At 38.3% G+C, this 15,198-nt stretch overlaps 1 protein-coding gene across 1 annotated transcript; it reads right to left on the bottom strand.

The window, feature by feature from the left end:
- Positions 1-232: 232 nt before the first annotated feature.
- On the bottom strand, positions 233-4,009 carry LOC140245486 (uncharacterized). The gene is made up of 3 exons (XM_072325055.1): positions 3,677-4,009; positions 1,602-2,511; positions 233-1,187 (listed from the first exon to the last, which is right to left on the bottom strand). Exons 1-3 carry the CDS (start codon positions 4,007-4,009, stop codon positions 862-864), a joined length of 1,569 nt encoding a protein of 522 aa, XP_072181156.1. The 3' UTR covers positions 233-861.
- Between the last annotated feature and the right edge of the window lie 11,189 nt (positions 4,010-15,198).

Consider the following 15,198-nt stretch of genomic DNA (forward strand, 5'->3'; position numbering starts at 1 on the left):
TAGCTGCAAGATTTTTGAGAGCCTGTGGACGTCACTTCTGCCTCAGGATAGACGTCTTACCAGACGACAGTTGCTTAAATCTCCCGTTGTTCTGATTATCATGGTAAATTGTGCTTACTAGTAGTTGATAGGCTATGCCATGAAGCTGTAGTACATTAACCCCATGGTCATACCGTCTGCTGACTCACACTCACCTAGGGCGTACCACGAGCTGTCTGCACCGTTCGCCCGTTTTCTGGTGCTGATACTGTGTTAGCACGTTGCTCTTTCAGACGAAGTGAAATAGTGTCTTTTACGCGAGTGAGAAGTGACTCTCTAACACAAAGGACTTCCATCTCTTTACTATCCTAAAATTAGGGACAGCTATGTTTTGCATCTTATACCACAGATTACATTTAACATTGCTCAGATATACTTGGGACTCGAACCCGAGCTAATTGACTTCGCTGCCGTTTGAGCCACAACACCATCCGGGATGAGGTGGTATGGGTGGTTGGTGAGATTTATTACAAATTAGTATATCGGAGATCAGCAAATTGGAAACTCCCATCAGTTTGTCCACTCAGTGGGGATTTCAAAGGATATTTGGCTAGGAGGCATCGGATTATCATTCGAAAGTGAAACCTTGAGCGAAAGGTGATGTTTTCCGTAGATGCTATACACGGCTACCGGTAGTTTCACTCTTCTAGCCAGGATCTGTCGGAGACATAGCTCCGGTGTCACCAAATCTAGGATACGATTTATGCCTCTATTATCCGTTATGGGACTGTCATTACTACATGCGCCCCACCATGAAACGCGGGAGAGATCCTGATGAGAGAAATGTGTACTTTCCTGGTGCTTCCCGCTCAAATCTCTCCTTCATGACTCGCTCCCGGCTGTCTGCCGGTGTTCCTTACCGCCACTCACCCTGTCCAAGATGCGCGTTCCAAGACTCCTCACACCATCTGCGCAATGTCCGCTAGCTTCAGAGAGAGCGTTGCGATAGCTCTGGGTGTACTCTTTCCTCGCCGCGCGCGCCTTTCGATTCATGAATGTGTAAATGAGAGGGTCAAGGAGGGAGTTGAGGTAAGCGATCCACATCGTTAAAGACTCGGCAACGTGACCGAGATTGATGTCTAAAAAGCAGGCATGGACGATGTTGTATGGAGTCCAACAAAGAACTGTTGTCAAAACGAGCAAGACACCTGTGAATCAGAAATACGAAAGGAAATAAAAAGTGACCCATCAGGTGTCTTTTTGATCTCGTCTTTTAAGTTAACTTGTACTGAGGTTTGTTAGTCAAGAAATGAAATATTAAGGTTGAGATTTATGCAGGAGTGATAGTTGTTATAAATTAGTACAGACACTATATCATACAAGAAGTTAGAGACAGCCTTTGCTTTCAAGAAAAGTGGTCAAATCAGTCAGTAAACTGTTGATGACAGATAATTATAACAGCTTGTACGACAGATATATCTGCCGAAAATAACAATTTAGAGGTAACTGACACGGAGCAGTAGCTAAAATCTTAATTAAAATTAAAATTATGTTTCAGAAACAGCTGACAGAGTTTTGATAATGAGGTTTGAAGAAACACGTTCATTATGAACTAAACCAACCTGTCAAAGCAACCTGCTTGTCAAGACCGAGTTTCTGTTTCTTGATCAGTCGTCGTTTCTCCCTTCTCTTCCGTTTCCTCTCAGCGGGGTCTTCAATGGTCGTGGTCTGGATGTCACGTTGACCACCACAAATCTCCATGTCGGTGTTTTCTGCAACCTTGGACTTCACGCTAAGTTGTTTCCTGAGACTGGACTTCTCCTTACGATCCATGTGGATAGATGGGTTCTGACCGTCTACGCAGAGCTCTCCAGTTGGTGAGATGCCTTGGTCTGTCTTTGGTGACTCTGTGCTGCCACCACTTTGCGCTCCGCTGTAGATGGGATTCATCCTGAACGATACACGGCGGTGTTCTTCTTGGGAGTACACCCCGGAGCTGGATCCGTTGGAAGGACGGTCAAAGCGGCTCACCCTCTCCTGCATCGCCCGTCTCACTCTCGACTTTGTTTCCACATCGGGGGCTGACTCCGAAGTGTCTTCCCGACTCTTTTCACTTGATGTCCCTCCTTCTCCATCGGAGAATCCCGGGGTCTTCGCCCCCTGCTCGTAGGCTCGCAGGTTTCTGTCCTGTTGGCGTATGACACGGAAGACGCATCCATAGCAGAATGCCATGACTGGAACCGTTACGGCGTAGATGTAAACGAACCAAATAATGTAATAAGCACAGTTTTTCCATGCCGGGGAACAGTGGTGAGTTGCGCGGGTGTATACAAAGTTGGAGAGGATTTCAGCCGTGGGGAAAGTGGCCAAGAGGACAGATATGACCCAATTGATGACGAGCAAGCAGACGACACGTCGTCTGGTTGGCGGGAATCGCTTCGACCACACGACGGTCACATAACGGTCGATCGCGATACACATGGTTGAGGTGAAGTTTCCGACGGTGAATGTCATAGCAAAAAAGCCATTCAGCTACAAAAATGATACACCAGAGAGAATGAAAGAGAAAGACAATTAAACACTTTTATGGCAACTGAAAGTTATAATCAAAACCAATCATTATTTTATGATTTGAAAAAAGCGAAATCGAGAGAAAACAACTTTTTAATGACAATTATTACGATATGCAACAATTTACGAAAAGACATTTCTCTTCGGAAACAACCTATCTACAGTATGTATAATAAACTCGTTTACGTGTCATGGTCATTCTATGTATTCTCTGTGTGAATAATCATGGTGATGATCTCAAATCATTTCGATATAAATTCAGAGGTAGACACGACGGTTTGTATTGAGAAGCCTCATTCTAGCTTAAATTTCCTTCATAATAAATTAGGCTGTGATCGCTGCAAGAATTTTGCCTTGCTCAGTCATATACACAGATTGGAGGGACAATATTATGATAGGCAGAGAATGGGCAAATTCCAGTCGGTCTATGTAATATCTCCATAACTTGCCAACTTTCGAGAGAGGTCGTGAAACTTTGTCTCATTTAAGGAGAAAAGTGTGTCAATGTTCGGTCAAAAGGTAAGTCATTGTCTCACAATCTAAACAAAAACAAAAGATAATGAACAAACAAACAATCTCGTGTCTTGGTCTACTTACACTTCCTTAGTCATAACTCAGCCAATATCATCTTACATACAACTCATTGATATTATTTGAAAAAGCAATTCAGCAGTATCAATTGTGCGGGATATCCACCCAATTTCGAACGGTTCAATATTGACATAGGCTGAAAATGTTGCGAAAATCTCGAATGAGCGTCAATAGAAGTCTAGGCAGACTGTTTGCACACATGTTGTGATGGCTTAATTTTGTATATGCGATACTGTCCAATATTTCCATGGTAATAGTAACAAAATTCTGAGACATTCTAACATTAACAGGGAATCACATGACTTTCTCTTCATGCAAGATATGAGGGGAACTTAATTTGAAAAGAAAAATGTAATTGCTTTGGACATTCACCCAGTCTATCCTGACGTTAAAACACTTAACAACATGTTAATTGGCAACATTTTGGTAGAACAACCAAAAAACAAAACAAAATAAAACAAAAAAGTGCGAATCCAGCAATTCAGATATACAAAGAGCCGACATTCTTAGAAAACGTTAATGTAATCAAACTCACCCGACAGAGAGGATAGCTGTTTATCAATGACAGGCCGTCGTCGAAGAAAGACCCGACAGAGAACGTCATACTGAGCAGCGTCACACCGAGGTCGATGATGTTGAGATTAAGGATCAAGAGGTTGTGGTGGTTGCGTCGAAGGGCTTTCGTCTTCAAGATCGTCGTTATTGCGACGACGTTGGCGAAGAACGCACCGATCATGACGAGAGTGTAGATAATTGCTTCGAAGATCTCGACATGGAATTCATCGTTGGGCTTTTCCGTTTGGTTGGTCGACATCGCGTCGGTGCTCCACGTCGGGGTGGTCACTGATCCAGACTGCATTGTTGTCATGTTGTCTTTGTCTGCATAATTGAGATAAATACAACAAGAGACTGACCTCTAGTAAACTGACAAAGCGGGAAAAATTGTGCCGTTTTTAGGCGGAACTTATAGTTTGTTGACTTTCACTTTCGTTCTCAGTGCTGACAAACATAATTGAATCTCCTTGAATGGCTGGATGATTAATACAGTTAAGAGAAAGTTTTCTTAGGTTTCTATGGTGATTATCAAGTAAGCCTATAAACTTTATAAGCATCGCACAAGCAACAGGTTATTCTCTGTTTTTTTTAACTTGATTTATAAGAGACACAGACATTAAGAACAAAATAATTTTAAGACACACATTATAGGGTGCAAAATAAAGAAGCAAAAATTAAAAAAAAATCTCCAATTAGTTTTGTCTTCTTTATCCAGAACTTTGCAAACCTGTATACGGCTTTCCTGAAGTGAATTCATCTTTTATGCTGTTTTGTTTTTGTTTTGTTTTTCAACAAAAAAAAAAGGAGAAAAGGATCCCCATTTCATTGATGCATGCGTACATTAATTCATAAACTTCTTAATTCGGCATCTCTGGAGTGACCCATAGGCCTTGTCTACTCGCGGCGAACCCTTTTTTCACTCATAAAATTGCAGATGGTCAATCCATTATGACAACATTTGTGTGTATCTACATACATAGTATTAACGTTGATGATTGAAGAGGAACAAATGGTGTTATTATTCTTTTGCCTCTTCAGCTGTGTTTACATTAGTTTATATCGCGTGAATGAGATCATAGTAATCTGTTAAGAATATCTGGAAGGATCAACATCGTAACGAGCGTCCATGTTCTTCAGGAAGTCGTTGAAACAGAACACACATATACAAGAAAACAGCAAACAAAGAATAAACGAAGAAAGTGAGTCGAAGCAAAATTTAGGTCCTGATGAGAAAGAGGGAGGGAGGGGAGATATATAGGGAGAGATATGAAGGTGCAGGACTGAAATAGCTGAGATGCTGTCGAGTGAATCAGGTCTGTTTATAATCAAAACAATTCAAATGAAGCGAGCATCTAGACGAATGACATGATGTTCTTGGCAGAGGAGATGAAAAGTTATTATGATATCGAGCCAACGAACTCCAGTGATCGATCAAGTGATCGATGCCTGATTTACAAGGAGAAAGAATTACATACTTACAAGAACTCGTGAAACAATGACGGCAAAATCATTCAATCAAGATGGAATGAATTACAGCACCGACTTTGTCACCACGTTAGGGACTGTGACATGATATGAACATGCACTACAAGACACATCAGCTTTTATATCATACAAGTGGCTTCACGTATCACCCCTGAAAACAACAACAACAACAACATTACCAACAAGCTCAACAGGCAGGAACCCAAAACCCCACTGCAGCAACAATGACGACATTTTTAAATTTAATCATGTCGACGATTTCGGGGAACTGTGTTACACAGAATCTGTCCCAGGCTTTTATAAAGATGTAAAAAAATAAATTTCTTACTTTTGTGTTTATGAATCTTTCACAGAGGTATCATAGAAAAAACTGCCTTTTGCATGTCACCTGTATTCAACGAGACACAGCAGTTCACACTCGATAGTGAATATAATAAGTAGGGGAATATTGTATAAAATAAGAGATAAGAAAGAGTGTCTTGGTATGGATAACGCATAGTCATTAAAGAAGGGACAATTTTACTGGCGTCTGATACGAGGCTACAAAGTTGACCCTTTCGCGACAGGGCTGCTGGTTGTATGACCATTAAGAACGGCTTGAATTTCCGTACTGCCCGCTGGAAAAGGAACGTCTGTATGACGGACACCATTAGGGGAAATCCCCTAATATGAGTGAAGTGATGACATCATCGAAGGATAGAAAGAGAAGCTGGTGAAAGTTTGGTTTTGAAACACAAAGTTGACAGAAAGTCAAGGTTAATTTGAAGGAAATACTGTCACGTTCGTGACAAACATACCACATCATACTCTACTGAACCAACAGTGCCACTAGACCCAAGGTCATCTAATTCCTATCTACGTGGAGGTCAGGGAAGTGATATGGTCCAATAATTTGGCAGTATCTTTATCTTGTACTTTAGTAAGTTCAAAGACACTCATGTCATTAAATCTTCCATTCAGTAATGTATTTATTCTTGCGTTTTCATCAATGAAACCATTTATTCAGCATTTGTTTTTTGTACGATTATACATTTTTGTGTTACTGAAATATATGCCAAACTTTGCAGTGTAACAAATTACAGAAAAAATAACTGTTGTTTCTGGCAGCATGTTTTCAAACACGTCTCTCACCTACTGCTAGCTCTGAAGAATATGTTAAAGGAGTGTAAGAATCTTAGATCTGCATGAAGCATTTTATCTACTTATTGCAATCCAGCGATTAAATTACAAAGCTTGACATGAAATTTAGCATGAAACGAAATGCTAAAATGAGAACACGTTTAAATTCTATATGATCAACAAGTTTCATTCGTTACCAAACCATCCAAATCAATAATTACCTTTAGAGTAATTTCTGTCAAATGCTTGCAGCAAAAGGGAGAAAAATATCAGTAAAAGTTTGAGCAAAATCGGATGAAAGGGTATGACCAGCCGAAGATTGGATTTGTGACAGGGCGATCGTTAACACCTGTTTTAACGATCGCCCCGACACTGCACAAGCATGCTAACCTGGAAACACTGAACTGCACATTACTTGAATATGAGACCATTCTGAAGCAAATAATTTTCACACAACAATAGGTATATAATGTACTCTAAAATGAATCCCACAAGGATTGGAACAATCATAGCCCAGCATTCTCACTGATTCGCACTGATCAGTTACTAGCCATCCCCTTTAATAAATGAAATGAAATTAAATGAAATGAAGATGGTAATTCGTTTACTTTAATGGGGTAATTTTAGAACTGCGAAAAAGTCGCTAATTTTTGCAAAACGGTTTTGAACAGTTGATATGATGACGTAGATGAGTGAGCTGATGATGTCATCAACTCATAGATTTCCATTGATCTTGTACAAAGAACAAAAAAATAATGAAAATTCAGCTTTCCTGCTAGAAAATTGCAGAATATAACGTCATGTTATTCCTGGTTAGATATCTTCCAAACAGTGAACGGTCAGATAAATATCAGGATTTCTGACTGATCGTTTGAACGAACAACTGTGCAGATTAGGCCCTATACAGTTTTATTTATTGACTGTATGGCAGGTCTTGAGGGGATGACATCATAGTTTTTGCACATACACATCGATTGTTCAATAACCGTTTGTGAAAGCTTCACAATTTAGATTTTCATTCAATCTTGATCAAAATGTCTTTGTTGTGCATGCTTAGAAATATTTAAAGGGAAGGTACAGTATTGGTGGAGGTGAGAATTGGGCTTTTAACTTTTTGCGAGATACCAAGAAAACGCTTAGGAAGTAGTACAGAGCACACCATTTTAAGAGGAATTCAAGGTTTATTTGATGAAAATCGGGTTTGGAATGACTGAAACATCCAAAAATAAAGTAAAACAAAGCGATCATAATAAAGTGTGGGTCCCACACTTATTAGAATCGCTCTGTTTTGGATATTTCGGCGATTTCACAATCAATTTTCATTAAATAAACGTTGAAATCCTCATGGAATTACATGCTCTTTCATATTTCATAAGAGGTTTCTCATTATCTCACCTAAAAGGTTAGAAACCTGAAATTAGGTCTCAACCAAAACGATCCCTTTAACTCTCTTTTCCGACTATTTTCCAACTGGTCTGAACCTGAAATAGTCCTCTTTATCACAGAATTCAGAACAGCAGTCAATCAAATATAAACCGTATGGCTCGTCTATAGGTGTAACTGTTGCTAAGCCGCTCACAGGAGAGATAAACATGGGTAATGTACACATAAAGCATGATGTGCTGGTATCTGTATCACGTATCCGAGAATTTGATACTTTTTTTTTCACAGCCCAGGCGCTAGAGTTGAAGTGTTGAACTCATGTAACCCTCATCGATTAGCACTTATTCTGACTGTTGACACGATTACAGCTACGTTTGTATACAAATGAGGAGCACTCAAATAGCCGTTAAAGGGGAAATTACTGTTAATTTATTGAATGCAGAAATATCCGTGAAAGCACATATTAACTGAAGTTTGAATAAGATCAAGCAATCCGTTCAAGAATCATTATTTATCAAAATTAAGTCTATTCTATGTGCCGTGGTATCGCCCGATAAGAAGGCCACAACAGACACAAAGAAAATACAGAGGGAGTCTCATCTGAAGCTATTCTATATTTTCGAACATAATGCAAGAGTACATGACTTATCTCCTTCAAAAAGCAGGGATAATGATATTCCCCTTAACATATCAAATATCAATAACATGTCGAGGGAATGTACTTTTGATAGGAGTGAAAAACAAATGTGTATATTATATAGCATTTAACCACAGCCATTTTTTTTTCCCATTTTCCCCCTCAAGTGGAAATACCTTCGGCCACCTATAGCAGCTTAAAACGTGTACAGGAGTATAGTATAGTAATAGCAGTAGCATTTCAATATTTTTAGTTCAATTTCATGTAAATCAAATTCTATTTCCAATGTCATGGTATAATTCCCTCGACCCTTCGGAATAACGAACCTTCGGAATAGCGAACCTTTGGAATAACTAACAGCACCCGAGAGGACCACGTAAACGACAAGCTTGTAGAGATGTGGGCCACTCAATAAATTGAACTTACAATAGAAAAGGGTAGTAGATGAACCGAAACACAAGCACAGAGACGCTCAGGGAAGACAAAGACAGGACGAACGTACAAAACAGTGATAGGAAGGGGCATGTAGATGTAGAAGGAAGAAGGGAATAAAAAAGAAAGAAATGAAGGACTCTTTGAGAGGACACAGCACATAAAGAACTATTGCCAGACATTATCTATTTGTATGGACACGGTAATTAACGTCAAAGAAATCATGTAAACTAATTAAATATATATATATATATATATATATATATATATATATATATATATATATATAGTTCAAATATTATGTAAAAATAAAACAAAATTGTCTTTATTTTTTGTTTGAATGCAACAAGACTTGGTGCATTTCTGAAATTATCGCTTAATTGATTCCAAAAGCTTGGTCCTGTATATACAAATGTATTCTGGAAGAAGATGGTGCGGAGTAAAGGTAAATGAAATACTCATTGGATCGTCTTGTAGGGTACTTATATGAACGCTGACATTTCTACAAAATACATCATCAAATACTTTGGGCAACTTATTTTCCCTGAAATTATGAATAATTTGTCCTATAATTGATATGAATATAAGTCTTTCAACTTTAAGATTTTGCTTTTAAGAAACGATTCATCAGTGTGACTTACATGGTTGCAAAATTGATGCATAATCATCAAAGCTTTTTTTTTAATAAATACAATTTGCCAATCAAATATTGATGGATATTTTCCCAAGCGTAGAAGAAGCAGCAGCAGCAGAAGACGAAAAGAACAACGAGAAGAACAAGAAGAACAAGATGGGAAAGTTTTAACATTCGAACTTCATTCCACGTTCTACTTCCTTGATATTAAGAATTTCATCTTTAAAGCCTGCTGAGAACTGCATTCCTCTGATCTAATTGGTCTCGTCTTCACACAGTTTTTAGTTTTGATATTCAACTTTGTAATTGACAACCAAACCTCAAACCTCTCGAAAGAACTCTCGAAAGTACAGTGGAAGGTTGATCTGAAATGGAATTGCAGAAGTGTAATGACCCTTGGTTGTCGATATAGAACTTAAGAATCGATGTCCATAGCAGGAGGAAATAATTGAAGTTGGCAGTATTTTGATTTGACGAGAGTTACATGTCACATGACTTGGTGCCTGGGTGAAAACTTTATACTTTCTATTCTGAATGTATATATATATCCAACTCCAAGGGTGAATACAAAATGTAGCACAAACAAGTACAGTCCGTGGCGTGTAACAGGCGATGATGGGTGAATACTATTGAGAAAATTACGTTATTACAATTGAACATGTATATCTCCATATCAAATTTCAGTGGGCTAATGACTAGTTTAAAAAAAAAAAAAATCTGGAACGAGCACAAGACAGATACTTGAGGGCATTTGTATTTGCAAGGTCTTAGCTTTCAAACCGTTCGGGCTTTGGAAACTGTTCTGTGAGCAACCTTTAATGTTTTGCACATGACATAATCATGTCTATGTGGATGATATATTGAGTCTATTCCGAAAGTTACAAGTGTTTCATAAATCCCAGGTACCGTTGGTGATAACGTACATCCTTCTAGCTTCGGCCGATAAAGTCACAACGTATAGATTTGTGCCAGGTTGCCGACACCCACGATTCGTACAGCCTACGAGCTCGACACTAGGCAAATGAGGCTCGTGAACCCGACACTAGGCAAAAAAAAAAAAAAAAAAAAAAAAAATTGTTTGACACTCAGCATAAAAGACCCATCAGACCGACATTACATCACGGGCTTAATCTCGCGGGCCTCTTTTTTTTTTCTAGTGTTGGAATCATGGGCCTTATTTGCCTATAGTGTCAAACTCGTGGGCCCTGGGATTCGTGAATGTCTCGCTCGTGGGATACCCCACCAAGACATGTTTTGTTAGATAAGTTCGCCGAACCCTTAAAGGCAATTTGCAAGAAAGAGAAAAACATTAGTGTTGCTGCCAAACCTCGCAAAACTGAGGTAATTTTCGTTATTCCGAGGGTTTGTTAATGGGGAGCACGCAGGATTCTTTCCGTACACGCATGTGTGATAGTTTTTTTTTTTTTTTTTTGTTATGCATGCCTTTGAATTGCCTCTTATCATAATTTTTTCTATGTCATGCATGGCTCATCCTGATGATGATGTAGAAGAGGAAGGAAGGGAGGCAGACGGAGGAGGAGAAAAAAAATACTTATTTTTTTCATCAATAACACCATTTACAGATTACGATTGTATTCCAATTCAAATTCAAATGAAATCAAGTCAAATCAATTCGTCAATATTTAAAGTATGTGTATCGTGTGTGTTTGCGTGAGTTTATATACTCTTCTGTGCGTGTGTGTGTTTTTATTGAATTCTCATTATATAATAACCTACCTTTAAAAAGAATACATCAATGTATTTTGTCACTAAAGGAGGTCTTTATCATTTTTTTTTAATCAAAAACTTCGTTTCATTTTCGATTAACGAACTTTCCGAATAAAAAAAAAAACACTGTTCTTTTTCGGATTAACGAACCCTCGAAATAACGTACCTTCATTCATTTTGAATTAACGAACCTTCCGAATAATCTAATTTTCATCTAATCATCTAATTTTCGGATTAACGAACCCTCGGAGCAACGTACCTTTAGTCATTTTTGGATTAACGAACCTTCTGAATAACGAAACTTTTTTTTTTTCGTTTTCGGATTAACGAACTTTCGAAATAACGAACCTTGATTCACTTTCTAAATTACAAATCTTCTTAATAACGAACCTTATAACCTCCGAAATAACAAACTGCAACCGAAAACCGAACCCCAAGAGGTCGCCGTGGAGCTAGTTCAACGAATGAGAAACTAGCGACCAAGAACCAGTGATACATAGTTGTTGACTTTTGCAATTAGCTGTTCGACAAACTTTCATCAATGTTATTAATGTTTACGACAACATAAGCCAATGAATGACAGTTGTGGAGATAATAACAAACGAAAGTGTTTTTTTTTTGTGTGTGTGTGTGTGTGTGTGTCGAATAGTTTGTAATCCATGTTACCCTACAAATTACGTAAATATTCGAAATATAGTTTTAAAGAATATATCATTGTAAACTTGGTTCCTTTAACCGAGGCAGATGGTTAGCCCAGATGAAAAGTGAAGTAGTCTTCTACAATGCCTTTCGTCAGGAGATCAAGATAGTGCAAAGTAATAAGCTCGTCGAATATTATTTATGGACACTTGACACATCCTGAGAAGTAATTATTTCTACTAGGTGAGGATGACTCATTGAAAAACAAAAACAGACACATCAATGTGAAGAATGGTGGTACGAAGAAAGGATTAAAAGGGGGCAGAGGACCAAAGGAAGAAGAGAAATGAGGAGGAGATGGGGAGAAAGATGAAGAGGACGAATGGAGGATGAGAAAGAAAGAAGCACTGATAAAGCAGAAGATAACCAAACGAAAAAGCATAAAAATGAGAAAGGAGAAAGAAAATGACTGCCAAGTTGGAAAGGTAGCAGAAAACATAGATGTTCCAAGAGGGATATTCTTTGAAATAAATATAAAGCATGTATGAGACATGAATATTAACAAAAATATACATAAGACAAATAAACGACCGGAAATAAATGATTGATGACTCACAGTACTGATGAACGAAGTAGATTAATGCTGGAGATTCTGCCTGTCCTTGATCTTTTTCAGATCCAAAATACGGGTTTATTACAAGACTTGTAAATATGCTCAAATTATCGATGCTCCATCATCGCACGATGTTCACTGAAGGACACTGAGTGGGTACTTAAGTTAAAAAGGCTGTCGGGTCTCAAATCGTCCTGCCTTCTTTCTATCTAACCAATCAGAGAGCAGCCACTCACAAGCGTCCATGACAAACATTCGTTTCAATGCGCATGCGCGGAACCAAATGTACTTTGAGATACCTTTTCGTCTAACCTCTTCAAATCACTAATGACGTTTAAAAAATTTTAATTCGAGGCAAATGGACTTGTAAGTAGATGGGACATGTGACATCATGAAACTTTCCACTTGAATGAATTGGCGGTTCATAAGGACGCCCTATTAAGGATTTAACGTCCAACAGAAAATGTTCCCACCATGTACGTACGTGCATTGACCCGACGAACGCGTTCTAGCTGCGTGCTGAGACGCCAATATGCTTATCTGGCCAAGAAAAACAGTGGAAAGCGAGAGTGCGATGTACTTCGAACCAACAATCTTGCAAAAAGAAAAAAAAAAAGAATGCAGTGATATATTACACGCCATCTTAAAGTAATTGTCTGTAATTTTGGCCATCAATGCCGAGATTTGCCGAGAATGCGAGAAAGACATTTGATACTTCGTTTGGCTATATGATAGCATGTTTTAGTTGATGTATGTATAATTACTGTACAGATTTCCGATCCAAGTAGACATTATATCCACATGAAAATCTGGTCAAATGGGAGAAAGTACGCCACAGTGTGTTTATCAAGTTTTTTTTTTTTCAAAGATAAAACTTGCCTGTGTTTAAGGATTGTAGCTTCGATAATGTTTTTGTTAGTTTAACCTTGTGTGTAACAAGCTGTTCCCAAGATGATGATATCGATGATCGTGATGGGAATGAAGTGGTATGATGGTAGCAATTTGTGATTTTACGGAAGAAGTGATGGCAATGTAGAAGATTCCGTATGAAAAGAATGACTGCTAATTCTTATCGATGACAGAAATGCGATTATTTTCATTATTTACATCTCGAAAAAAAAAAATACTTAGAGAAAGGTTCAGCCTCTCACGACAGAAACAGTAATCACAGTTTACTGAAGTGATTTGGCCAGTTCAGTAGGAACAATGAGCAGAGTTTCACGCCTTTTCGGGTGAAGGCATAAGGTATTGTTTACTTTCATGTTTAGATTCATGATAGGACCCAATTTAATATTTCGATAAAAACTTTCAAACAACAAATATCATTTTTCTTTGTTTGGCGTGACAGTATGAGCAGGTCTAATGAAACTGACCACAAAAACAAACAAACAAAACATCAGAACGTCTGTTGCCACTTGCACATGTCTTTCCCTGCTGTTGGATTTGGAGTTGATACATGCATCACCGCGTGTTGCAATATCATTGAGTTATCGATGGTCCAATTATATAATTCCGCATCCATAAAAATCTTCTGTCCTTACCATTGCAGGTGCGAATTATTCGCCAGTGGCATAAATAATTTACTGAGAAGAAATACAATAGGCAGATATGGTCTTAACTTTCGTTGGTTTATCGTCAGACTCTTATGGATGGTTGGATATCGTTTCAGAGTAACCACAAGTTTCAGGCATATAGCCTCAAGTCACTGTTTATCTACCTTCGGAAAAGAAAACCTCTATAGGCGCCATGGCATCCTATGTCTCGCATGCACGATGCCGAACCTTTCAAATTCAAGCGTTTGATGAACTTCCGTATTCACAGTCTGTACATTTCCGTTTAGTCCCGCAACCATATTCTGATTCGTTTCACCAAGATAATGTATAGCTACATCAACAATGAGATTAGGGTGAAACGATAAAGCAGGTGGTTCAGAAATGCAAGGGATAGAAGGGAAATACTCACAAATTAAATCGGGTCATCTCTGTAGTCGATCTGCCATGAAAAACGTAAACTAAGAAACCACAAATAATAATCATAATATGAAATGATAATAATAGTAAAAGTGATAGTAGTAGTGATGATGATAATGATAATAATAATGATAATGATGATGATGATAATAATAATGATAATAATAATAATAATAATAATAATAATAATAATAATAATAATAATAAAAATAATTATTACTATTATTATAAAACAAGTAATAATACAAATTCATGAAATTCTTGTGTCGAGTTGCTTTAATTGCAACTGATTGACAATTTGCCCTACATCTGCGTAAATAGGCAGAAAATTAATGAGTGTTTATATGTGTATGTTTATAATGTTTATATTCGTGTTTATTAGTGTAATTACGAACTTTATTTCCATTTCGGACTAACAAACCTTCGGAATAACGAACTCTTTTATGTTTCCGGATTTTAAAAAAAAACAAAAAACACACACACATATTATTGTTCATCGAATATCTTGTCACGTAGCTTAAAACACGACTTGATGCGTACTACAACAATCTAAGACCCCCTTTACAGTGCGAGGCCTTTGCCCGAACGGCGACTTCGTCGCCACGGAATCCAGTTGGCAAAGGGTCTGAAAACCAGACTATACCAAATTGCGTTTGTTTACAAGCAGAGCGCCACTACGACAAAATATTGAAAGGTTTGAATTAAAAGCGCGGCCGAGCCCAGATAGACCCCGTTTATAGTGCGAGGCTCGGCCGCGGCCGAGCCGCGGCCAAGCCCAGCCCCGCTTTAGTGTAAACGCGCAAAAGGCCAAATGCGAGGCCAAAATTGGCCTCGCATTTGGCCTCGCTCTGGAGGTGGTCTC

Source organism: Diadema setosum, chromosome 22, assembly GCF_964275005.1.
Source record: "Diadema setosum chromosome 22, eeDiaSeto1, whole genome shotgun sequence".
NCBI classification, from domain to species: Eukaryota; Metazoa; Echinodermata; class Echinoidea; order Diadematoida; family Diadematidae; genus Diadema; species Diadema setosum.